The sequence below is a fragment of the Vulpes lagopus genome, chromosome 1 (genome assembly GCF_018345385.1).
Source record: "Vulpes lagopus strain Blue_001 chromosome 1, ASM1834538v1, whole genome shotgun sequence".
Classification (NCBI taxonomy): Eukaryota; Metazoa; Chordata; class Mammalia; order Carnivora; family Canidae; genus Vulpes; species Vulpes lagopus.
Window position 1 is genome coordinate 71,752,883 of NC_054824.1, and position 25,304 is coordinate 71,778,186.

The 25,304-nt window shown below is 51.8% G+C and overlaps 2 protein-coding genes across 3 annotated transcripts; both read left to right on the forward strand.

Annotated features, from left to right (window-relative positions):
- The first annotated feature begins 398 nt into the window (after nt 1-398).
- Nucleotides 399-12,946, forward strand: SLC44A4 (solute carrier family 44 member 4). Its single transcript, XM_041764018.1, has 21 exons — nt 399-489; nt 2,410-2,458; nt 2,995-3,068; nt 3,208-3,286; nt 4,062-4,161; nt 4,241-4,366; nt 4,510-4,570; nt 5,931-6,018; nt 6,101-6,184; nt 6,434-6,669; nt 6,774-6,873; nt 7,483-7,575; nt 7,868-7,970; nt 10,449-10,702; nt 10,803-10,897; nt 10,971-11,074; nt 11,183-11,256; nt 11,475-11,545; nt 11,653-11,747; nt 11,820-11,904; nt 12,700-12,946. The coding sequence occupies exons 1-21, from the start codon at nt 456-458 to the stop codon at nt 12,819-12,821; spliced, it is 2,127 nt and encodes a 708-aa protein (XP_041619952.1). The 5' UTR covers nt 399-455; the 3' UTR covers nt 12,822-12,946.
- Nucleotides 12,947-13,224: 278 nt separating this feature from the next.
- On the forward strand, nt 13,225-18,285 carry NEU1 (neuraminidase 1). 2 transcript variants are annotated; one of them, XM_041764037.1, is made up of 7 exons: nt 13,225-13,473; nt 13,934-14,126; nt 15,046-15,074; nt 15,177-15,308; nt 15,898-16,080; nt 16,258-16,480; nt 16,584-18,285. In XM_041764037.1, the coding sequence occupies exons 1-7, from the start codon at nt 13,315-13,317 to the stop codon at nt 16,808-16,810; spliced, it is 1,146 nt and encodes a 381-aa protein (XP_041619971.1). In that variant the 5' UTR covers nt 13,225-13,314; the 3' UTR covers nt 16,811-18,285. The 2 variants fall into 2 exon arrangements, with proteins under 2 accessions (XP_041619971.1, XP_041619963.1); XM_041764029.1 differs by having other exon boundaries at nt 13,226-13,473; nt 15,046-15,308.
- The last annotated feature ends 7,019 nt before the right edge of the window (nt 18,286-25,304 follow it).

A 25,304-nucleotide genomic window follows, 5' to 3' on the forward strand; every position in this document is an offset into this window, starting at 1 on the left:
CCACAGTTAGAGGGAATCTGGGTCCACAGCAGCAAACAGGACAGGAAGCATGCTGGGCAGGTGTGGCTGGTGTGGACAGCCACCTGAGGGGAGAAGGTGGGGAGACCAGGGTGGTCAGGGTCCAGTTGATGGCTAAAAGGCCAACCTCAATCAACACTGGATCTTTGGGAGGAGAGCATAGGTGTGAGTGTACCACAGCTAGAGTAATTTGCAAAAACCTGAAGGATTTCCTTAGAGTGTGTTGTGGCCCATGGAACCCCGCTGCAAGCAGCCCTGAGCCGGTCACGGGCTTGGCCTTCCAGTCCTCTCCAGGGCACTGCCCAGGCTCTGCGTGCAGGAGGAACTAGCGTGTCAGGACCACAGGTGGAGGTGGGGCTGTGACGTGTGGGAGGGCGGGGCGGGCAGCAGGTGAGTCGTTAGGTCTCCCTGGTTCCCAGCACTCAGGAGACTGAACCATGGGGGGAAAACAGGACAGGAATGAGGCCTATGGTGAGTCTGAGGGTGAGACTGGTGTGAGGCCCAGGATGGGAGCAGGGGCGGCCAGGCTGGGCCAGCTCTGGGGGAATGATGGTTGGGGCTGGCCCCAGGGAGAGAAGCTGAGGGAAGTCCTGGATCCCTGAAGGGAGGGTCTGGAAGGAGCTCATGGAAGGAAGTAGAGTCAGAGTCCTGGGAGGAAGATGGGGTTCAGGAGCTGAGGTCCTTCACCTGGGAGCTTTTGGGGAGTGAGGCTGGGGTCTTGTGAGGAGTTAGGGCTGGAATCTGGGTCCCTCAGGGCAGGGCCCTGGAAAGCAAAGCCTGAATGGCAAAAGGCAGGGTCAGTGTCCTGAACAGGAAGATGGGGCTCGGGGACTGGGAGGGTCTACGTGCTGCAGAGCCGGTGAGGGGCGAGCCTGGGGTCTGGGCCCCTGTCAGGAGGTGGGGTTTCAGCCCTAGACCCTGGGTCTCTGAAGGGAAAAGGTGCTAGAAGTTGGCCTGCCAGGGTCTGTGTGAGCAGTAATGGCAGGAGTGGGGTGTGTCTGGGGGTTCCCGTGAGGTGTTAGGCTGGAGGTTTCAGTGGAGAGGGGACCAGGGCCTGCCTCTGGGGTCTCTGTTAGGAGGGGGGCCTTCTCAGGATATCATGAGAGACAGGGGTAGGGACTTCACAAGGGGTTTGTGAAGGGTAAGGCCTGAGGGGAGCAGGAACAGGGAGCCTATCTGCACTCTGTGAGAAACCAGGGCCAGGAGCCTGTCCCAGAGACCCCGAGGATTAGGGGTGGGGTGTCTAGAGGAGAAGGAACTGGATCGGCAGCCCCTGGGATCCCCGTGAACAGTGAGGGTCCCTTGGGGCTTGGGGGGTCTGAGCCCCAGGTCTGCGTGGGAGGGAATCTCAAGAGGGAGGGGCCTCTAAGAGGCAGAAGTCGGGTCCCTAAGCAGGTCAGGGGAAGGAGCCAGAAAGACTCCCCAGTAGACTTCCTGGAACAGTTTTGGGTCAATCATTGACCTCACGTCTGAGAGCCATGGAGGGACAGAGTCCAGAACACCTAAAGAGAATGAATCCCACCCCTTCCCACACTCTTGCCCAGCCCTCTGTCCCCCCTCCTCTCCTCGGTGCCAACAGGGGACCCTAGCTGCAGGCCCCACCTCCTCCCTGTGTGTACTCAGGGAGGACCAGGAACAGGACATGGCCACAATCGAAACCGGCCACAATCTCAACCGCCCACAATCTCAACCGCCAGGCTTAGTATCACCCTGACTGCTCACCCAGAGACTGGCAGTAGCCTGGGGTCCCCTTTAGCAGAGATGAGGTGGGGAGCAGGAAAATAGGGGCCCTCCCTGTAGGAGTTAATGCCTTGGGCTCCAGGCTCTTTCCCCATGGCCTTGGGCCAGAGGGCAGAGGTAGGGCTGGGGCAGCTGTGGGGAGGGGCTATGACCTCCCTCAGGTGATGCTGTGGATCTGCGCCCACCCTGGTTGGAGTACAGGGAGCGGAGAGGGATAAGGATTGGGGCGTAAGAGCCAGAGGTGGCTTGACTCAGAATCCCACATCGCAGGAGAGGAAGACACAGGACAAATGGGCAGGAAGTGAGCAGGAGGTGAAGGCTATATCCCTGGCTGCCAGCCTCAAGATAGGAGCTGGAATCAACCTGAAAAGACCCCCTTTCCCCCTCCTTCCAAAGCCAACTTGGTAGAATTCGCGGTGAGCAGTCAAGCTGCTGACCAGGCCCTAATCCCACCTGTCTCCTACTCTCCAATTCTCCTGTCAGCCCTACCCCAGTCCATCTCCCCACCTCCTCCCACCTTGAACTCTGGAGGGACAGGGGTGTCCTGGGCCCCAGTAGGATCCCGCTTCAGGGCAGGATGCAGGAGGGACAGGAGATGGGGAGCCATCTGCTCAGGGCCTCACTCTCCATACTCCTGCCCGTACCTCTCAGGGAAACCGGCCAAATATGACCCCTCCTTTCGAGGTCCCATCAGGAACAGGTAAGTTCTGGGCACTGCCTCCAATTAGGGGGCGGGGGATCTTGATTTTGCTTTGTATTTTACTGAAATATTGGTAAGAAGGTCATAGAAAAGAGAACTCCTGCCCCAGGAGAATAATGCCCCTGGGTGAATGTTTGAGTCTGGAGCGGGCACAACGGGGCTTCTGGGGTGCTGGGATGTTCTGTTTCTTGACCTGGGCGTGTCCTCTTTGGGCAAATTCATCCAGCCAGGCACTTATGAGGTGTTCACTTCTCTGTGTCATACTTCAGAAGTATTTCTGTCACCCAAAAAACTGTTATTTTGGTGTGTTTTTTTGTTTTTTTGGGTTATTTTGCTGCCCTCTCCTTCCTGAGGACACATGGAAACAAGCACTTGTATTTACTTCCTGGTGCATTGTGAGAAAAAGATTTTCTTAGAAAAATAAAATAAAACCTACTGAGGCCCATTCTCCAGCATCCCCCAAACTCCAACTTGTGATACCTCTAGACCACATGCCCTGCCTCCCCCTCCAAAGGCTTCCCCCACTTCTCTCCCAGGAGCTGCACAGATGTCATCTGCTGTGTCCTCTTCCTTCTCTTCATTCTGGGTTACATCGTGGTGGGGATCGTGGGTGAGTTTCCAGCAGCGGAGCAGCATGGGGGCAGTGGCTGGGGGCAGGAACCAGGGCAGGAGCCATCCCCGAGGCTGCTCCCCACCACCTCACCCCGAAGTCTGGCCCTCTGGTGATTCATCTCTGTGTCTGCTTCCAGCTTGGGTGTATGGAGACCCCCGGCAAGTCCTCTACCCCAGGAACTCTACTGGGGCCTACTGTGGGGTGGGAGCCAACAAGTGAGTATGAAGGCAGGGAGAGGGGCAGACGAGAGGTGAGGTGGACAGCGGGCAGAGAACACAATCCCAGCACTCAGGCTCCAGCTCCTTCCTCTGTTGCTCACCTGCCACTATCCTCTCTGAGTCTCACCACTCTAAGCCACATTGAACAGCCTCCATTCCTGGCCGGTTGGCTTTTGAGTGTCCCCAGTAATGGGAGACAGAACCATGGTTAAGTGCATAGGTTTTAAAGTTCAGAATTTGGCGTTTGAGTCCCCAGCTGGGCTCAGTAGGTTCTGGTCGCATGGCCTTGGGCAAGGTGGTCAACCGGTCTGAGCTTTGATTTCTTCACCTGAAACACCAGGGTGATCCCCGAAGCCATGCCATCATTTCCACATGCAGGACGCTTCCAGTAAATAATAAAACCTTAACAATTATGCAGGGTTTACTACGTTCCAGGCAGATGGTGTACTTTGCACACACAAGCTCATTCAAGCCCTGTGAAGTAGGTACTATTGCCTTACACCTGATGGAATTGAGGCAGTGGGCAGTGAAGTGACTTGCTCAAGGTCATAAAATTCTTAACATTTGTTAGCAGTTCCGATGCTCAATTACTCTAGAAAATTTTCCGGTGCTTCCTGTATCTCCCCAGCTGACCTGAGCTTCTTAAGGCCAGTTGCTGAGCAGTGTGCATCAGGGTGTGGGCCCCCCACCACCCTCCGCTGGGCCCTGGCAGTCCTCCCCTCTCCTCGCACCTGACGAGGCCCTGAGACCCACACTTCCTTCCCTCCCGCAGAGATAAACCATATCTTCTCTACTTCAACATCTTCAGCTGCGTCCTAACCACCAATGTCATCACAGTCGCTGAGAATGGCCTGCAGTGTCCCACACCCCAGGTCAGACCCTGGGACCTGCCTTTACCCAGATGGCCCCAGGGTCCAGGCCCCAGCTCCTCAGCATGCTCTCTGCCCCCAGGTGTGTGTGTCCTCCTGCCCCGAGGACGCATGGACCGTGGAGGTCAACCAGCTCTCACAGAAGGTGGGGGAGGTCTTCTACACGGCAAACAGGAACTTTTGTCTGCCAGGCGTGCCCTGGGATATGGTGAGAGCTGCCTGTAATGTCATTGCTGTGGTCAAGGAGGAGTCACATGGGTGGGGGAAGGTGACTATGGTAGTGGTGTTGTGGGGGCTCCCTCCTTCATCCTGCTCTGTGTCTGTGATCTACGTGTCCTCCCCGGCTTCCAGCCAGTGATCCAGAGTCTGCAGCAGGAGCTCTGCCCCGGTTTCCTCCTCCCTTCCACTCCAGGTGAGAAGAAGCTGCATTCTCTCCTCGGGCAGCATCTAGTCCTATTTTCTTATTGCTCAAATGAAGAAACCAGGCCCAGAGAGAGTAAAGCCATACAGTTTGGCAGGACTGGAATTAGCACTCGGTCTTCATTTCACTCTCTGCAGCCTGATCCTGTAGTCAGATGCTCTGTTTATCGCGCACGTGCTGGGCACCAGGCACCCAGGAGAGACGCAGGACAGACGCTGCTTCCTGTTTGAGCTACATTTTAGGGGCAGAGATCAGAGATGTTGGCAAAGACATTGCATGAGTGTTTCAGGGAAACACACCTGGGAAAATATACCCACACACGTTAATGTTTGTGCACTGGAACAGACTAGATGTCCATCCCTACTCACAAGCAAACGTGGCTGGGTGATTGGGATCATAATTGACTTTTCAATTTTTCCTATATGTTCTTCTTTCCAATAGTCAAAGTTATTTTTTAATAGAAAAAAAATTTAATTATAGCATGAGAAACAATACCCAATTTTCTTTTTTTTTTTACTTTTTTTTTCCCCAATTTTCGATATAAGTACAATACAAAGTAGCTCCAATGAATGCTCCAAACCCAGATCTAGATTCCAGCACTTTCCAATCCTGTGGTCTTGGACCAATTACTCAACCTCTCTGAGCCTTTTTTCCTCACCTTTAGAATGTAAATGCCAAAGCCAGCCTGCTTAGTAAAGTCATTGGGAGGGTGGAGATAAATGGCTCTTTAGGCACATAATAGGTGCCTTAGAAGATGGGAAAGGGGTGAGAAGGCTTCTTGGAGGACAGGACATGGAGATGGAGCTCAACTGGGAGTAATGGATGGGATTTTTTGACAGAGAACACTCAGAGAGAAGCTCGCCAGAGAGCAGAGGTACAGAGGTGAGGGGAAAGTGGGCTGAGCCCCAATGCAGGGGCTTTGAACTGGCCAGGGAGCGTGGGCACTCCAGAGCAGAGCTTCTGGAAGTGTCTGAGCTGCAGAATGACGTAGAGCCTTAGAATGATGAAGCATAGTCTCCCTGGCTCTCGGGCAGAGAGTGGTGGGTTATAATGGTGGGTTAAGGGTGGAGTGTAAGAGTCAGGCCAGAGGAAATGAGGGTCTCAAACCGGAAGCAGCAAGGACTGGAGGAAGAGGGGTCCTGAGAGACAGTGAAGGAAGCTGGACAGGGCTGTGTGGGGCAGGAGCGCCCTCTTGGCTGTGTAGTCAGGAGCAGCTCTCTGTGGGGAGGTCAAAGCCCATCTCTCTCCTCCCTTCCCTAAGGCCCACTGGGGCTCTGGGTGGAGGCCAGAGGCCTTGAAGGTAAAACTCTGGGCCCTCCCACCCAGGAGCCCACTGGTTCTCTCCCTCCAGCTCTGGGGCGTTGTGTTCCGTTCTTGAATAGCACTCCACCTGAACTCCCAGGGATCTCCGGCAACACCTCCATCTCCCAGGGGATCAGGTGGGCATCCTCCTGTCCCCGCATCTCCGTCCCACACCCTTCCCCCCCAACATCCCCACCCAACTCTGTCCCTCTCCAACAGTGGTCTTTTTGACATCCTCAATGCCCGAGACATCAGTGTTAAGATCTTTGAAGATTTTGCCCAATCCTGGTATTGGATTCTCACGTGAGTCACCGATTTTCCTACTCCCTCCTTCCCTGCTGCCCTCCCCAATCCTCTGTCTCCTAGCCCAACATCTGAAACAGAGACTTGGACAGAGAAGGAGCCAGAGCTCAGAACTGACCCCAAACCCAACAAGATTTATAAGAGAAAGGGAGTCTAACCTGAGGATATTGAGAGTGTGAGGCATTTGGGAGCTTCTGAAAGGGATAAGATTTAGGGGGGAGGGCCTCACCTACCCCACCCTGCCTGCAGTGCCCTAGGTGTGGCTCTGGTCTTGAGCCTGCTGTTTATCCTGCTTCTGCGCCTGGTGGCCGGGCCCCTGGTGCTAGTGCTGATCCTCGGGGTGCTGGGCGTGCTGGCATATGGCATCTACCACTGCTGGGAGGAGTACCGAGTGCTGCGGGATGAGGGTGCCTCCATCACCCAGCTGGGCATCACCACCAACCTCAGTGCCTACCGCAACGTTCAGGAGACCTGGCTGGCGGCCCGTGAGTGCCCCGCCCGGCCCCTCACCACCAACCACCCAAGGGCCGCCTGGGGCCGCGCTGGGCCCTGGCCTGACGCAGCCTCTCTGCTGCCTGTCCACTCTCAGTGATCGTGCTGGCCGTGCTCGAAGGCATCCTGCTGCTGATGCTCATCTTCCTGCGGCAGCGGATTCGCATCGCCATTGCCCTCCTGGAGGAGGCCAGCAAGTCAGAACCTGTCTGGGAGGGAGATGGGGCAGAGGACAGGGGCACAGGCATGGCGTGGCAGTGCTGGGAAGGTGGCCAGTGGCCCCGAAGGGGAAGGGCAGAAAGACGCTGCGGTTAACACGGCTGTGACTCAGCTTACCCGTCTGTGAAGTGGGGGCAATAATATTTCTTACTTTGTAGAGGATTAAATGAGTTAGTGTCTTGTCGAGTTCCCAGAACATGAAGCAGCCCCTCCATCGGGAGCAGCGTTGTGGTGGTGGTGGTGGTGGTGGTGCAATAGCAGGAACCCAGGCAAGGAGGAGAAGCAGCAGCTTATTCACACCCAGGACCTACCTGCCAAATCTGTCAAAAGATCATACTTTAAGGACTCTATTCTCTTACTTGCCCTGAAGCCCTGAGGCTGCCCCAGGTGGCTTCTCTGATTCTTGAGCCTGATTTATTCCATTCAGTCCATTCCATTTTGTTCAATGAGGACCTACTGTGTGCCCAGCCTGGGGGGCAGAGCAGGCCCTGGCAAGGCAGGGACCTGGCCAGGATCAGCCCCACTGGAAGGTGGGTGGGCGCTAGGGACTGCGGCCATAGCGATGGACTGCTCTTACCTCCCTACAGGGCTGTGGGGCACATGATGTCTACCCTGTTCTACCCACTGGTCACCTTTGTCCTCCTGCTCATTTGCATTGTTTATTGGGCCATGACCGCCCTGTATCCTTTGCCCACGTGGCAAGCCCTCCTGGGGCGGGGGTGTAGGCGGGATGGGGGGTAGGGGAAGGGGCAATATTTGCCAGTATGATGCTGTAGTGCAACTGGGAGAAAGTGCCCCTTCCTCTGGGCAGACACAGCCCTGTCCCTGGACAGAGTTGAAAGACTGAGCCCAGGCTGATTTCCAACACTTTGTGCAGTAAACAACCTGTACAAGTACCTGGGAAGATGTCCCTGGGGAGGGGACCTGTGGAGACCCCATGTGACTATACCTTCTTCCTTGACTACCCTCTGGGTACCTGGCCACATCGGGGCAACCCCAATATGTCCTCTGGGCGCCCAACGCCAGCTTGCCCAGCTGTGGGAAAGTGCAAATGAATACATCATGCAACCCTATGGTGAGTGAACTGCTATGGACATGGAGGGGGCACCAGTAGGGCTGGTCCAGCTGGTCCAAATCCCTAATTGCTTGGCAGAGACTGAGGGCCAGAGAAAAAAAGGACTTCCCTCAAGGTCACACAACAGGCCCCCAGCAGAACCAGAAAGGGAGCTAGCCAGGGACTCCAGAGCTGGTTGTCCTCCCACTCAGCCACCCGTTACTCAGAGAAGGAAACTGAGGCTGGAGGCAGCATGCAGCCCTGGGAAAGCCCAGTACCAGCACTTCCACCCTCCCTTGGACTTGCCTCTGCCAGGAGGACTATGAGCCACTGCAGCTTCCAGTCTCAGTCCATTCATCTGTAAAATGGAGACAATCATACCTGCCTCTGGGGGTGGCTGAGAAGATTGAATGACATCAGGCACATAAAGTGCTTTTGTACAATATCTGGCACCCGATAAGAGCTGATAACTGTAGATGGGTTTTGTTTGGTTTTTTAAAGTCTTTTTCCCTGCGAGCACAGTGCCCGAGGCAATCGGCAGGCAGGAGTCCTGGGGGGAAAGCAGAGAAAGAAGCTGCTTCCCCGCACTCTCCCCTGCAAGGTTCCCAGAAAGTGGCCCCAGACTGCAGGGCATTTGCTGTTCTCAGAGCCTTCATGCGGCCACTTCTGGAGGCAGGGACCAGCGGCTTTGCTCAGGGCATTCGCACTCTAATACAGGCAAGGGAGGCTGGTTTACATTTAGGGAGGACCCACCCTGTGCCAGGCACCAGCTATGCAAAACTCCAAATGACCTGGTTCTTCCAGCTTGCTCAGGATCTAGCAGCAGAGACTGACACAAACCCACAATTACAAAGCAGGATGGTGGTTTATATTCTTATTGTAAAATTTCAAACACACACTCAGCAATTTCATCAATTCTCAAGATTTTTGTCACATTTGCTGGGAAGGATTGTTTTTTTACTTCTGTGTTTTTTACTTTTTATTATGGAGATTTTGAAACACATACAAACCCTCAATTTCCCACTGTCCTTGTTTTCCTTTCTTTTCTTTTTTTTTTTTTTAATTTATTTATTCACGAGAGACACAGAGAGAGGCAGAGACACAGACAGAGGGAGAAGCAGGCTCCCCGTGGGGACCCCAATGAGGGACTGATCCCAGGACCCCGGGATCCTGACCTGAGCCAGAGGCAGATGTCCCCACACACTGTCCTTGTTTTCATCCATCTCCACCCACCCCCTCTGTTCCCACAATTCTTTTTTCCAGAGTTTCCTTAAAGGCAAATTCTGGACATAAGTGCCAATCCACCTGTAAACACATCAGATTGAGTCTGGACATACAATGACTTTTTACTTTGCTTTTTTAAGTAATCTCTACCCCCTAGTGTGAGACTCAAACTCACAACCCAAGATCAAGAGTCACATGCTCTACTGATTGAGCCAGCTGGGCACCCCGACAGATAAGTATTTTCAAAAGGACCCCTGGGTGGTTACGCATCTGACTCTTGATTTCAGCTCAAGTCACGATCTCAGGGTGGTGGGATTAAGCCCTGTGTCATGTTCCCGGCTCAGTGGGGAGTCTGCTTCTCCTTTTTTTTTTTTTTTTTTAGAGATTCATTCATTCATTCATTCCTGAGAAAGGCAGAGACACAGCTAGAGGGAGAAGCAGGCTCCATGCAGAGCCCTATGTGGGACTCGGTCCCTGAACTCCAGAATCACACCCTGGGCTGAAGGCAGATGCTCAACCACTGAGCCACCCAGGGGTCCCATGTTTCTCCCTCTCCCTCTGCCCCTCTCCCCTGCTCACACTCTCCCTCTCTAAAATAAATTTTAAGGGCAGCCCCAGTGGCGCAGCTGTTTGGCGCCGCCTGCAGTCCGGGGTGTGATCCTGGAGACCCTGGATGAGTCCCACATCAGGCTCGGCTCCCTGCATGGAGCCTGCTTCTCCCTCTGCCTGTGTCTCTGCCTCTCTCTGTGTCTCTCATGAATAAATAAATAAAATCTTTAAAAATAAAAAATAAAATAAATTTTAAAATCTTAAAAAAAAGAAGCATAACCAAAAAAATAAAACAAAATAAATTTGAAAAAAAAACAAAAAGCATAACCACTCTACCATTATGACACCCAACAAGATTAAGAGTAACTCCTTTATACCATCTATACCCAGTCCATTCATTTTTGCTAGAAAGCATGTTGGTCGAAGTTGCAGGTGCTGTTTTAGAGGAGATTGCTGACTGAGTGCCAGGGAGAGAGCTAGGGGCTGGTCACACTTGCCTCCACACCATTAAGGCTGGGCCCGTGTAGACTGGGAGCTCTTGTACCCACGTGGAGCCTGGAGGAAAACTAATCACTGTCACACAGTAGGCAGTATGAACCCAACACGAACCCGGAGAAGGATCTCCTGGAAGGAAGTGGCTTCCTCAGCTCGGGGCGGCTGCTATTCTCTCTCTACTCCGGGAGTGGCAGGAGTTGCCTGGGAGTGAGCCTACTCTGTCACCCCCAGGCCCAGCCAGTGAACTCCTCGTGCCCAGGGCTGAGGTGTATCTTCCAGAGCTACTCATCCACGGGCCTGGTTCAGCGTTCTCTCTTCAACTTGCAAATCTATGTGGTCCTGGCACTATTCTGGACTGTCAACTGGGTACTGGCCCTGGGCCAGTGTGTCCTGGCTGGGGCCTTTGCCTCCTTCTACTGGGCTTTCCAGAAGCCCCAGGACATCCCCACCTTCCCCCTGAGCTCTGCCTTCATCCGTACACTCCGGTAAGGTCAGGGCAGGGGGGCTGGGAATGGGGAGCCTGGGAGCCTCAGGGGTCCTGGAGCCATCTCTGCCCACGCACCCCGCCCCCCAACCCTCCTGCAGCTACCACATTGGGTCACTGGCCTTTGGAGCTCTCATCCTGACCCTCGTGCAGATGGCCCGAGTCATTCTGGAGTACATTGACAACAAACTGAGAGGTGAGCAGCTGGCCCCTCAGGGAGGGGCTGTCAGGGGCCAGTGACCAAACGTAAGCTCCCCCTTTACTCTCAGGATCCCAGAACCCTATGGCCCGCTGCATCATGTGCTGCTTTAAGTGCTGCCTCTGGTGTCTGGAGAAGTTTATCAAGTTCCTAAACCGCAATGCCTACATCATGGTGAGCCCCACTGCACAAGCCCCTTGTTCTGGGGTCCCCTGGCCCAGGCCCCTGCCCTGGCCCAGGTAAGCTCCACACAGGTAATTCTGACTTTTCAACCTCGCTCAGATCGCCGTCTACGGGAAGAATTTCTGTGTCTCCGCCAAAAATGCCTTCATGCTGCTCATGCGGAACGTTGTCAGGTTGGGCTATCCTCCACCCCCCTGATCGCCCACCCAAGGCCAGCTTCACGGGCATGCTGTGCTCTGAAGGGCCTCAAGCATGGCTTATTGCTCTGCTGCCTCCATCTTGAAGTGTGAACCATTTTCATTTTGCATCTGTCACAGCAGCTGATATCGCCAATCCAGTTCCTGGCCCTGCCAGGCCCCTCATGCCTGACCCACCTCTACTTCCCATACAGGGTGGTTGTGCTGGATAAAGTTACAGACTTGTTGCTGCTCTTTGGGAAGCTGCTGGTGGTTGGAGGTGTTGGTAAGGGCCAGGGCTGGGAGTTACGGGGACAGAGGGCAGAGGCACAAGGCAGCGGAAGAGGTAACCACAGAGTAGTGATGACACTGACCTTCATGTCTCTCCCACAGGGGTCCTGTCCTTTTTTTTTTTCACCGGTCGCATCCAGGGGCTGGGTAGACACTTTGAAAACCCCTCCCTCAACTATTACTGGCTGCCCATCATGGTGAGTGACTCCCTGGCTCTGCCTCACAAGCCAACCCCAGAAAGGAACTCTAACACGCCCTGTATCTTCCAGGTCTCCATCCTGGGGGCCTATGTCATTGCCAGCGGCTTCTTCAGTGTTTTTGGCATGTGTGTGGACACACTCTTCCTCTGTTTCTGTGAGTGAACTCCCTACCACTTCCCCCACATTTCAAGGTACCAGATTGTTTAGGGGTTTTGGGGAGTTAAAGGAGCCAAAGTCAGAGGAAGCCTCCTCTGCCATCCTCAAACCAGGGATTTACAGAAGAAAGGAGGAAATGAGGTGCCAGACTGGCAGGATCTCCCAAGAAAGAGCATTTCAGCGCAAAGCCCTCTGGGACCTTTCCCTAGAAAATAGAAGGTACAAGTTAGCCACAAGAGCCTTCCCAGCAGGTGGCTGTAGTGAGTGGGGATTGTCTCACCCTCATATGACCTCGAACAATACCGGGTTAATCCCCACACGTCAATTTATGTGGGGATTCTTTTTTTTTTTTTTTTTTTTTTTTGATAAATATAGTACAATGTTGCACACGTATTTTCTTTTCCATAGGATTTTCTTAACATTTTCTTTTCCCTAGCTCATTTTATTGTAAGAATACAATAACACAAAATATGTGTTAATTTGGGAGGGATCAAAAGCAACAGGCGGACTGTTGAAGGCTGGGGGTCAGCGCCCCTAGTCGCTGTGTCCCTCAAGGGTCAGTTCTACACGTATGTAGGGTTTAGTATGCACTGCAGTCGGCAGTAGGCGGTCGGCATGCAGTTTCCATTAAGCCCTATCACGCTATGAAATTCTGGCCTCAGTTTACCGAGGAGACACTGAGGTTGCGCAGCCTGCCCAGTGGGTGCCAGGCGGCCTGCCCCGCCTCCCCGACTCTCCCGGGACTGCCCCCACCCCCTCCCGGGTCCGCTCTAACGGTCCTGTTGCGGCTCAGTGGAAGACCTGGAGAGGAACGACGGCTCGGCGGACCGGCCCTACTACATGTCCAAAACCCTTCTCAAGATCCTAAGCAAGAGGAACGAGGCCCTCCCGGGGCACAAGAAGAGGAAGAAGTGAGAGACGCGCCCCGACCCAGGGCAGCACCCCTCCTGCACCGCCTCCGAGCCGCACCCCGCCCTCTAGATTTCGATTTCGTAGTTTTAAGAAAATTATTAAAGGTGGATATTTTGTTTTCTCAAAAATCCGAGACCTTTTATTTTCTCCATGAAGACTTGCAGCTTTTTTCCGCGGCCTGGCTCTTTAAGGGAGGCCCCGCCCCATGTAGCATCCCAAGGGGGCGCCGGCCCTTCGCCCCACCCAGTCAGCTTCCAGTCTGGGGCCTGGGCTCGGGGCTTCGAAAGGAACCAATTGGAAGGTCCCGCTCTAGGGCGGGAGGATCACGTGAGGAGTCTGAGCGTGTAGGGCCAATCAGAGTCGCGGAAGTGGGGCCGCGCTGGCCTCGGAGCTGAGGGGGGCGGGGCGGGGCGGGCGTGCGAAGGGCCTGGTCAGCTGAGCGGCTGCAGCCCGGCTAGCCGTGGGCGCCCGAGTCCCGGCGGCCAAGGACGGGGTGATGGCGGGTCGGCCCGGCGCAGCGCTCCCGGGCAGACCTGGGGGCCCGCGGATGCCGAGGTGCTGGGGCGGCTGGCGGGTTCGGGCACTCGCCGCGACCTTCCTGCTGCTGTGGCCGCTGGCCGGGTTGGGGGCTGGGATTAAGAACGACTTCAGTCTGGTGAGAGGCCCCGCATGTGTCCCCGTCCCCGACCCACGCGGGTCGTTCAGGCGCAGGACCCCCGGGACAGCGTCCCCCGAGTCCCCTCTCCCGAGGGACCCTCCCGCCCTCAGACCCCGCCCTTCCGCCCCCTGCCAACCCCTCGTTCTCCCGGCCTTCGTGCCCCTGACATCCGAGTCCGCTCCGTTGGGCTCCTTCCCCTTCTGTGGGCCTCCAGCCCCCGCTGCCCAAAGGCGTCTTCTCCCCTCGTCGCTCTCCCCGCTCCGAGCCCCCAGCTTGGCAGCGAACTCTCCTCCAGTGCCCGTTCCTTATTCTGGGTGCCCCCCACCCCCGCTCTTAGCCCCCACATCTTCCCCTTCCCAGGGAAACTCCGAACCACGATTACTTTTCCTAAAGCCCGAAGTCTCCGCTCTCGTTTGTCCGCCGACCCTTCCTTCCTTCCTTCCTCCTCCGTTGGCAGGTTCAGCCGCTGGTCACCATGGAGCAGCTGCTGTGGGTGAGCGGCAGGCAGATCGGTAATGTGCACACCTTCCGGATCCCGCTCATTACGGCCACTCCTCGGGGTACTCTCCTTGCCTTCGCTGAGGCGAGGAAAATGTCCACCTCGGATGAAGGGGCCAAGTTCATCGCTCTCCGGAGATCCACTGACGAGGGTATAAGGACAACTGGGTAGCAGTGGCTGATGTTAGGTCGTGTGAGTGGGGAGCTTGATTTGCCCGACGGCCCTGAGGATGGTATAGAGACACTGGGAGGGCTGGAGGCCTGGTCCTTGAGGGGCAGAGGGGACTTAAGGAGGCAAGTAATTGGGATCCCTGGGTGGCTCAGCGGTTTAGCGCCTGCCTTTGGCCTAGGGCCCGATCCTGGGGTCTCGGGATCGAGTCCCGCATCAGGCTTCTGGCATGAAGCCTGCTTCTCCTTCCTCCTGTGTCTCTGCGCCTCTCTCTCTCTATGTCTACCATAAATAAATCTTTAAAAAAATTTAAAAAAAGGAGGCAAGTAATCTAGAAATTGTGATCACCTAGGAGTTGAATACTTTTTTTTTTTTTTTTGAACACTTGTTATATACTAACATGATATAGTTCAAGATTCCGTGACTACAGTTGTGAATAAGGCAGACCAAAAACTCCCTGCCCTTGTGGGGCTTATATTGTCTGTGGGGAAACAGATAGTAAACATAATAGGTAAATTTGGTTTTTGTGTTGGAAAGTGATCAATATAACAGAGAGAAACAAAACAGGGTGCTGGAGATTGGCTGCAACTTTAAATAGATGACTTTTGAGTCAAGGAGGTGAGAATAACCCTGAGGAACAATGTAGCAGGCAGATGTCACAAGCCTGTGCAGGTCCTCCAAGAGAGAAGTATTTGAGGAATGGGAAGGAGGCTGGGAGACACAATGGAGAGAGAAAGAGCAGCATAGGTAAGGTCAGAGAGGTCAGGTGGGGCAGGTCTGGTAGGGCCTTGAAGCCACTCTAAGACCTTGGGTCCCTAGCAAGAGGTGGAAATGAACAAAGAGTGGTTATACAGGGCACCTTTGGAGCACTCACCCTGGATTTCTTCTCTTTTTTTCTTCAGGCAGCACATGGTCTCCAACAGCCTTCATCGTAAATGATGGGGAGACCCCAGATGGGCTGAACCTTGGGGCAGTGGTGAGCGATATGGAGACGGGAGTGGTATTTCTTTTCTATTCCCTCTGTGCTCACAAGGCTGGCTGCCAGGTGGCCTCCACCATGTTGGTGTGGAGCAAAGATGATGGTGTTTCCTGGAGCCCACCTCGGAATCTCTCCTTGGATATCGGCACTGAGATGTTTGCCCCTGGACCAGGCTCTGGCATTCAGGTCTCTGTCCTAAGAAGGGTAGAGGAGGCTGCCTTTTGGAGAGTTTGGGAGATGCCCCTAGTTGGACTTCTTCCCAGGGAGAAGGTCTTGTGAGGTCAGGTTCTTGCTTAGATGGGATCCCTTGGAAGAAAGGGACATCCTGGGAGGATGCCAAGGGAAGGTGGAATGTTGCCCTTGCCTTCCCATTGGGGGGTTGTCAATAGGGCCATGCTGTTCCTTGTGGCACCTGTGCAGGCTGGAAAAAGGCACCCCTTCCTCTGAGCAGACACAAGCCCGTGCCAAGGGGCACAGCTTGGTGAGCTTGGCTAAGCTCCCATGCACCCATGTGGCTGGACCCCTTGTCTTGTGCACAGCCTATCCAGTGAACACCCTGCATGTCCTGAAGGAGCTTATTCTGCGCTTAGGGAGCGCTTTCATGGATAAGCTCCTTCATTCAGGCAGTTGGGGGTTTGTGGGATTTCCTCCCAGCCAGGACAGGACTGAAGGGAGCCAGATGTGTTCTCACACTTAGGAGGTGACAGGCTCCCCTGCCCTGCCCACGAGCCCCTGCTGCATCTCCCTCAGTGACACCCAGCTTCCTTCCCCACAGAAGCGGCGCGATCCGCGGAAGGGCCGCCTCATCGTTTGTGGCCATGGGACGCTGGAGCGGGACGGGGTCTTCTGCCTCCTCAGTGATGACCACGGCGCCTCCTGGCGGTATGGTAGCGGCATCAGCGGCATCCCGTATGGCCAGCCCAAGCGGGAGAACGATTTCAACCCTGACGAGTGCCAGGTCAGGAGCCCAGGGCCGCCCCAACCCAGTCCCCGCGCCCCGCCCCCAGGCACCATCGCACCCCTGGACCCAGGATCGGGCTGCCCACCCTGTGCCGTCCAGCCTGCGTCCTCAGGGGCGGGGTCCTTGGCGCTGCCCCTGTCTGGGACCTCCTAAAGCCTTGTTCTCTCTCCTTAGCCCTATGAGCTCCCGGATGGCTCAGTCGTCATCAACGCCCGCAACCAGAACAACTACCACTGCCACTGCCGAATTGTCCTCCGCAGCTACGATGCTTGTGACACTATCCGGCCGCGAGACGTGACCTTTGACCCTGAGCTGGTAGATCCTGTTGTGGCTGCTGGGGCTGTAGCCACCGGCTCCGGCCTTGTCTTCTTCTCCAATCCAGCCCACCCAGAATTCCGTGAGTGTCGCGGGGTGGGGAGGGGGGGGTAGGGTGTGAGGCCCTGTGGTCTGGAGCAGGCCTGGCCAGAACCCCTCCCTCCCCAATTCTCCACCCTCTGCAGGAGTGAACCTGACCCTGCGCTGGAGCTTCAGTAATGGTACCTCGTGGCGGAAGGAGACAGTCCAGCTGTGGCCAGGCCCCAGTGGCTACTCCTCACTGGCTGCCCTGGAGGGCAGTGTGGGTGGGAAGGACCAGGCCCCCCAGCTCTACGTCCTGTATGAGAAAGGCCGGAACCAGTACACAGAGAGCATTTCCCTGGCCAAAGTCAGTGTCTATGGCACACTCTGAGCTGTACGCCTGCCACCGAAGTGGGAGGCCTCAGACATTGTCCTCAGGACCCTGGGCCCATGGAGGATCTGCTAGAGATCCCTAAAAGACAGTTCCATCTTCCTTGAGACTCTAGCCTCTTGCAAAGCCAGTTTCTCTTTCACTCTGTTAGGACTGTAACTCTGGCTTCCTGCACACAGGAAGTCCTGCCCTCACTCTAGAGTGCTTCCCTAAACATCATTGCTGGCTCTGGCCCCCTACCCCTTCTGCCTTCCTGGGGTGATGATTGGTCCTTTGTTTAGGCAGGGCTAGGCAGGCCTGTAGATTTGAATAAATGTGAACTCAGGGAGTTGGGGAAGGCTGAGCTTCCTCTCCAGGGTAAGATACTAGCTATGGAGCGGGTTGGTGAAAGTCCTGGAAGGGCAATATTTGGATTCAGGGTAAAGAACTAGGTGCACCACCCACCTTGACTATTTATAAATCGAAATATTTGTAACTTAAACATTTTTAATGAAGGAGGAGGAGCATTTGTACAGTCTGTGTGATTGTGTTAATGTGCATCTTTGTGTCTGTTCTGTGTGTGCACTTCTAAGTGGCCAGGGAAGAGTTTTGAGGAAGAAGCTGATGCATTTATTGCTCATGTAGCAAATTGAATCCTCCTTTCCCTTTTACCCTCTTCTTTTTTTTTTTTTAATTTTTTTTTTTTTAATTTATTTATGATAGTCACAGAGAGAGAGAGAGAGGCAGAGACACAGGCAGAGGGAGAAGCAGGCTCCATGCACCGGGAGCCCGACGTGGGATTCGATCCCGGGTCTCCAGGATCGCGCCCTGGGCCAAAGGCAGGCGCCAAACTGCTGCGCCACCCAGGGATCCCTACCCTCTTCTTTATCACAGAAAAACAGATTCAATTTCATAGATGTAATGAGTAGCAGGGGGAGCCCCAAGGGATATTTAAAAATCTGCCCTGTTTTGTATTGCTGAGATGGAGTCCTCTGTGATGCAGGGCGCAGGTGTGTGAAATGCACATGGGAAGCCTTTCCCAAAAAAAAAAAAAAAAAAAAAGGAAGCCTCTCCCAGGCCAACATGGCAGAAAAATAAGCGTATGTGAGCAAATAGCACTATCCTAAGGCAAATGCTATGAAGAGGATGGGCAGCCTACAGATGAGTGGGAAAGCCGTAGCTTTCCTGTTTGGAAAGAAAATACAAGGCCTAGATGAGGTGGTAAGAGTGGTAAAGACTGAGGAATAAGGCCTATATCCACTTACAGTTAGAGGTTTATTTTACTTTTAACGTGCTTCTCTAAGAAATGTTAGGATAATTCATTCTGTCAGAAAAAATGGAATAATCTCACTGTATGTGAGGATATGGTGCAATTATGTTATATTTGATTCAGAATTTGTGATCAATAATGTAATACTTCAATTTTTTTCACTTACATTTTAAAAAGCACAAAGGTAGAGAAAATAGTTTAATGAAACCCATGTACGTGTCCAATATTTGCTTCTTCTGATTCTTTTTTTATTTCCTTTCCTTGGTTGAAATACTTTGTTTTGGTTTTTTAAAAATGTCTGGATACTCAGACTTTTTTTTTTTTAAGATTTAATTTATTCATGAGACAGAGAGGCAGAGACACAGGCAGAGGGAGAAGGAGGCTCCACGCAGGGAGCCCAATGTGGGACTTGATCCCAGGACTCCAGGATCACACCCTGAGCTGAAGGCAGGTGCTGAACTGCTGAGCCACCCAGGCATGCCTCACCCCTACATTCTTAAATATGCATCTCGTTCTTTAAAATGGAACATTTTATTTTATAACCATAATGCTATTGCCCACCCGAAACATTTAACAACTCTGGTATCATCTAATATCCAGTCAATGGGCAAATTTCATCAAATGTCTCAATATCTTGCTTATAGTTGGTTTTTTAAAATATTTTATTTATTTATTCATGAGAGACACGGGGGGGCGGGCACAGACACAGGCAGAGGGAGAAGCAGGCTCCATGCAGGAAGCCCGACGTGGGACTCGATCCAGGTTCTCCAGGATCACACCCTGGGCTAACGGCGGCACTAAACCGCTGAGCCACCTGGGCTGCCCCTTATAGTTGTTTTGTTCAAATCAGGATCCAAAGAAAACCTACATTACATTTTGATGATGTTTCTTATGTCTAGGTAAATCCACAGTCTCACTTCCTCTCTTTCTGTTTCTTGATACCATCTATGCAGAAATAGGGGCATCTTCTTCCTCCATCCTTTGCATTTCCAGTTATCAAACCTGAAATTCCATTTGGAGGCAGTGTGGGGGGGCAACAGGAGGATAAGATCCCTTCCCAGATAGTATGTGCTTTCTGCTGTGGGCTCCCCCAACCCAGGGGGCAATTCCTGTCTGCTGGTCCCTCTCTGAGTAAAGCTGAGAGTGAACAGTGGGTTCAGGTGGCCATAGCCTGACCGTTCCTTTGTAAGGAACATCAACCTTCCAGCTGACAGTTTCACCCACACACAGATGGGTTTTGTCTGAATCAGTTACTTTAAGCAGTTGTAAAATATTGATTTTAAAATTCTATTATTTCTATCCCATTTGTTACCTAGAATTCTTCAGTAAAAAAAAAGAGCTTTCCCTCATCAGAGCTTTTGAGTTACTCCAAAGTGTGGTTTGTAGGAAAAGGCAGGGTAAATGCTTAATTTGCCACCTCATACCTACCTCTACTCAGACTAAACTGGTTGATGCACTACTCTACCTTGGCCAGTAAAGCACACTGTTCCAACGATGCAGGGGACCCTTGCAGAGGAAGAATCTGGCCAGCAGGAGGCAAGGGGACATCTGAGGAAAGAAAGAAACCTAAGGGGATCCCTGGGTGGCTCAGCGGTTTAGCACCTGCCTTAGGCCCTGGGCGTGGTCTTGGGGTCCCGGGATCCAGTCCCGCATCGGGCTCCCTGTGTGGAGCCTGCTTCTCCCTCTGCCTGTGTCTCTCCCTCTCTCTCTCTCTCTCTGTGTGTATGTGTGTGTCTCTCATGAATAAATAAATAAAATATTTAAAAAAAAAAAAAGAAAGAAACCCAGGCAGTGGGGTTGGGAGTGTGTGTGCCTGATTTTCTAATGGAGATCATGAAATAGGTATGAAGCAGGAGGAATGGAGCGGGTGGCATCTGCAGACCCAGGACATCTGTCGAATACCACTAAAAATTGCACATCTTGCTAACAGTGTCATTAGGAATACTGGAGGAGGGGGCGCCTGGGTGGGCTCAGTCAGATAGGACTCTGACTCTTCATTTTAGCTCAGGTCTTGACCTCAGGGTCATGGGTTCAAGCCCAATGTGGAACATACACACACACACACACACACACACACACACACACACACACACAAGAAAATACAATACCGGGGATGCCTGGATGACTCAGCGGTTAAGTGCCTGCCTTTGGCTCAGGGCATGATCCAGGAATCCCGGGATCAAGTCCCACATCCAGCTCCTTGCATGGAGCCTGCTTCTCCCTCTGCCTGTGTCTCTGCCTCTCTCTGTGTGTGTGTGTGTCTCTCATGAATAAATAAATAAATCTTTTAAAAAATGCAATACTGGAGGAAAGAGAGGAAATGATACCATGAATGTCTGACTCATGAGCTACTGTGTAAGAGGTGGCAGAAGGCTTGTGAAGAGTGACCTTGTTTCTTCTTAGCCACAAACCCTCAGCTGAAAGGATCCTCCCTAGGAGGGAGTGGGGCAGAGCCCTGGGTCCCATCCCAGACCTGCAGATTCAGTCTGGGACTTTGTATTTTATAGATTGACTGATTTGGGAGAGAGAAAAAGATAAACCCTAGTGGGGTGAGAGGGAGAGGGGGAGGGAGGGAGAGAACCTCCAGCAGACTCTCCTCTGGGTGAGGAGCCTGATGGCTGCTTAGTCTCACAACCCTGAGATCATGACTTGAGAGGAAACCAAGAGTTGGCTGCTGAACCATTCAACCAACGGAGTCACGCAGGTGCCCCAAGGGACTTTACATTTTAATGGGAACTGCTGGAGACGCTGAATGATGCTGGGGTCTTTGGACTGCACTTTGGGAAACTGTCTTAGACATTTAGACTTAGGAAGAATTGACTTCGCAACAGTGTAGAAAAGATCTCAAAAGAGAAACTTTCAGTAGAAAGAATTCATGTTTAAAGAAACCAGTGCTGGGATCCCTGGGTGGCACAGCGGTTTGGCGCCTGCCTTTGGCCCAGGGCGCGATCCTGGAAACCCAGGATCGAATCCCACATCAGGCTCCTGGTGCATGGAGCCTGCTTCTCCCTCTGCCTGTGTCTCTGCCTCTCTCTCTCTCTCTCTCTCTCTCTCTCTGTGACTATCATAAATAAATAAAAAATAAAATAAAATAAAGAAACCAGTGCTGCCCATTTACCCCAGCACCCTGAATGCCCACCACAACAGCTGGCACATAGTGGGTGCCTCATTCAGGAGGCAAGACAAATCCAGGATGGGTAAGAAGCTAGGCCAGCGGCTCTCAAGGTGAGGACCCAGATGGACACAGGGGGTCCCTTTTAATGTAAAGGAGGAGTTGGAAGGATGTCTGGAAGCTGTGAGAGGAAGGTATAATGTTTTCCTGTACAAATGGCACAGAGTCGGCAGCCCATTGAGAGCCTCCAGGGCAAGCAGCCACATTCTAGCACGCAGTCGGCCCGAGTACAGGCCCCTCCCCTTCATCCACCCAGTCCCTCCCCAGTCCCTTGGTTCTGAATTGAACCTACTCAGCTCTCCCAGTCCTCAGGCTGCCCTTAAAGGGTGGGAAAAGATCATAAGGGGCAGCCTGGGTGGCTCAGCGGTTTGGCGCCACCTGCAGCCCAGAACGTGATCCTGGAGGCCCGGGATCAAGTCCCACGTTTGGCTCCCTGCATGGAGCCTGCTTCTCCCTCTGCCTGTGTCTCTGCCTCTCTCTCTCCCTCCCTCCCTCTCTCTCTCTCTCTCTCTCTCATGAATAAATAAATAAAATCTTAAAAAAAAAGAAAGGAAAAGATCACAGAGATTGAGAAGCAAATATCAGCCACCAGGTACCCTTTTTCACTAGTCAGTCCTCACAACCAGAAGTTGCTACCAAGAAGGAACAGGAGGAGGTCAATCAATTCTGCCCAAAGAAAGTTTAGGAGAGAAGATCTAAGACAAACGCTTGCGCTTCTTTTTGAGCAAACAAACCTGACCCAAGTTACAATGAAAGAGTACATTTCCCTTTTATAATATTCTTTTTAAAAAATATTTTATTCATTTATTCATGATAGACATACAGACAGAAGCAGAAACATAGGCAGAGGGAGAAGCAGGTTCCCCGGTGTGGGGACTCGATCCCAGGATCCTGGGATCATGACCTGAGCCAAAGGCAGACGCTCAACCCCTGAGCAACCCAGGTGGCCCCTTTCCTAATACTCTGGGTAGAATATTCTTAAGAACACATTTTCAGTGTAAGGCTTAGCTGGCAGAAAAGTAGGAGAAATCTTCAAAAACCATGAATAACAGAAAGCAAGAATCCAGAAAATCAAGTGGGCTCGGAGGCCCTGCTTGCCCTGGGGATATCAGCCGATGCTTAGTGCTGAAATCAGGGTTTCAGTGCATCTCAGATCTGTCATCAGGATATAAAGCCAGAGGCCTGAGAAGGGCTGAAGATTAAACAAGAAAGTTCTTCCTGTCCCCTTTCCTTACCCTCACAATGCAAGACTGCACTTTGGGTGCATAATTTACCACTAAAAAACTCAGGAATCAAATAATGTTTGAATGTAATATTTCTAAAAATCAAATTGGCAAACTGCAGCTCACAAGCTGGCTACCTCCTTTTATAAACAAAAGGCCATGTCTTCAGGATGAACTGGCCTCCGACTTTGTTCTGGATCAAGGTCAGGGAAGTGTCTCTGGAAAAGTCTTTAAAAAAAAAAGTTTATTTATTTATTCATGAGAGACACACAGAGAGAGGCAGAGACGTAGGCAGAGGGAGAAGCAGGCTCCCTGCAGGAAGCCCGATGTGGAACTTGGTCCTGGGACCCTAGGATCACGCTCTGGGCTGAAGGCAGGTGCTAAACCCACTGAGCCACCCAATGGACCGAAGGCAGGTGCTAAACCCACTAAGCCACCCGATGGGAGGCATCCCATCGGAAAAAGTCCTAACAGAAGTTGATACTCCTGTGAGATTGGGACCAGAAATCATATCCTTTGCGGCTGTCAAATCTGCCTGCCACAAGTTTAGTGATATCTAGTGATATCAAGTTTAGTGATCTTAAGCTCAGCAGTAAGTACATGTTATTAGTCTTCTTTATTTTTTATTTATTTATTTATTTGAGAGAGAGAGAGAGAGCACACGAGAGAGTACAAATGGTGGAGAGGGAGAAGCAGGCTGACATTTAACAGGAAGCCTGATGCAGGGCTCAATCCCAGGACGCCAGGACCATGACCTGGGCCAAAGGTAGCTGCCCAACTGACTGAGGCACCCAGGCACCCCTATTAGTCTTCTTTAAATTATACATAATTAGGGGCACCTGGCTGGCTCAGTGGTAGAGCATGTGACACCTGATCTTTTTGATCAGGAGTTCAAGTCCCATGTTGGGCCTAGAATTTACTTTTAACAAGTAGTAATAGAAAAAAAAAAAGTAGTAATAGGGGCACCTGGGTGGCTCAGTCAGTGGAGCACGTGACTCTTGATCTCAGGGTTGTGAGTTCAATCTCCACACTGGGCATGGAGCCTACTTTAATAAAAAGAACGGGACAGGGGATCCCTGGGTGGCGCAGCAGTTTGGTGCCTGCCTTTGGCCCAGGGCGCAATCCTGGAGACCCGGGATCGAATCCCACATCGGGCTTCCGGTGCATGGAGCCTGCTTCTCCCTCTGCCTGTGTCTCTGCCTCTCTCTCTCTCTCTCTCTGTGTGTGTGACTATCATAAAAAAAAAAAAAAAAAAAAAGAACGGGACAGGTAGATATGATGGATCTCCCTGATACAAGGCCCTGTGAATCACATAGCGCATGGTAAACTGAAAATGATCTCCTAAAAGATATCCACATCCTAATCCCTGGAACCTGTGAATGCTGCCTTGCAGATGTAATTCAGTCAAGGATTTTGAGATGGGAGATTATCCTGGCTTATTGGGTGGACCCTAAATGCAATCATTTATATGGTTGTATCGGGAAGAAGAGGAAGATTCAACACAAAGAATGAAGAGAAGAAGGCAGTGTGCCAAGGAGGCCTATTGGAGGGATGTGACTTCAAGTCACAAGGAATGCCAACAGTTATCAGAAGCTGGAAGAGACAGGGAATGGATTCTCCCCTAGGGCCTCTGCAGGGGACAAGGCCCTGTAGACACCTTGATTTTGACCCACGCAAACTGTCTTAGACTTCTGGCCTCCAGGACTGTGAGAATAAATACCTGTTGCTGTAAACCCCCAAGTATGTAGTACTTTGTTACAGTAGCCACAGAAACTAATACATAGTGTCAGACTTGAAGTATTCTTGCCCAAACTATATAACCAGAATCTAAGTAGGCCTTTAAGGGCAACTTCCAGTTTTAAAAAAATGCAGAGAAGATTGAGGAACAAGTTCAAAACAGAAGGGCACAACTAGACAAAGCCAATATGTAGGACATTCTGTAAGATGACTGGCCTAGTCTCTTCAAAAGATCAATGTTGGGGGATCCCTGGGTGGCTCAGTGGTTTAGTGCCTGTCTTTAGCCCAGGGCATGATCCTGGAGACCCAGGATCAAGTCCCATATCAGGCTCTTTGCATGGAACCTGTTTCTCCTGTCTCTGCCTCTCTCTCTCTGTGTCTCTCATGAATAAATAAATAAGATCTTTTTTTTTTTAATAAATAAGATCTTAAAAAAAAAAAAGAAAAGCTTAAAACCCCAAAACTTGCCATAAAAGACATTTTGAGAACAGCTGGAAAAATCTGAATATCAATTAAGTATGAGTAAAATTAGGAATCATGGTCAATTTTCTTAGATATGACAATAGTATAGTGGTAAATGTCCTTACACTGGACATGAATGCTAAAGTATTTAGAGATAAAATGTCATGATGATTCACTTTGAAATGAGTCTGCCAAATACATGTATATGCAAACACATACACATATATAATTTAATATATTTTTTTAAGTTTTTCTTTTATTATTATTTTTTTTCTTTTTGAAGCAAGCTTTAGGACCAACCTGGGATTTGAACTCAGTGATCCTGAGATCAAGAGTCACATGCTCTACTGACAAAGCCAAGCAGGAGCCCTTAATTTAATATATATATGACAGGGCAGCCCGGGTGGCTCAGCAGTTTAGCGCCGCCTTTGCCCCAGGGTGTGATCCTAGAGTCCCAGGATCCAGTCCCACATCGGGCTCCCTGCATGGAGACTGCTTCTCCCTCTGCCTATGTCTGCCTCTCTCTCTCTGTGTCTCTCATGAATTAATAAATAAAATCTTTAAAATATGTATATATGACATTTTTTAAATACAGAAAAATGTTGACAACTGTTGGATTTAGGTGTGGATATATGGGTGTTCTTTGTACTA

Excerpts from the sequence above, each read along its gene's own strand:
- SLC44A4 (XM_041764018.1), top strand. The coding sequence starts at position 456 with ATGGGGGGAAAACAGGACAGGAATGAGGCCTATG. Across the intron at positions 6,185-6,433 it reads TCCTGGTATTGGATTCTCAC|TGCCCTAGGTGTGGCTCTGG; the intron begins GTGAGTCACCGA and ends CCCTGCCTGCAG. Across the intron at positions 6,670-6,773 it reads GGAGACCTGGCTGGCGGCCC|TGATCGTGCTGGCCGTGCTC; the intron begins GTGAGTGCCCCG and ends GTCCACTCTCAG.
- NEU1 (XM_041764029.1), top strand. The coding sequence starts at position 13,315 with ATGGCGGGTCGGCCCGGCGCAGCGCTCCCGGGCAGACCTGGGGGCCCG. Across the intron at positions 13,474-13,933 it reads TTAAGAACGACTTCAGTCTG|GTTCAGCCGCTGGTCACCAT; the intron begins GTGAGAGGCCCC and ends CTCCGTTGGCAG. Across the intron at positions 14,127-15,045 it reads CCGGAGATCCACTGACGAGG|GCAGCACATGGTCTCCAACA; the intron begins GTATAAGGACAA and ends TTTTTTCTTCAG.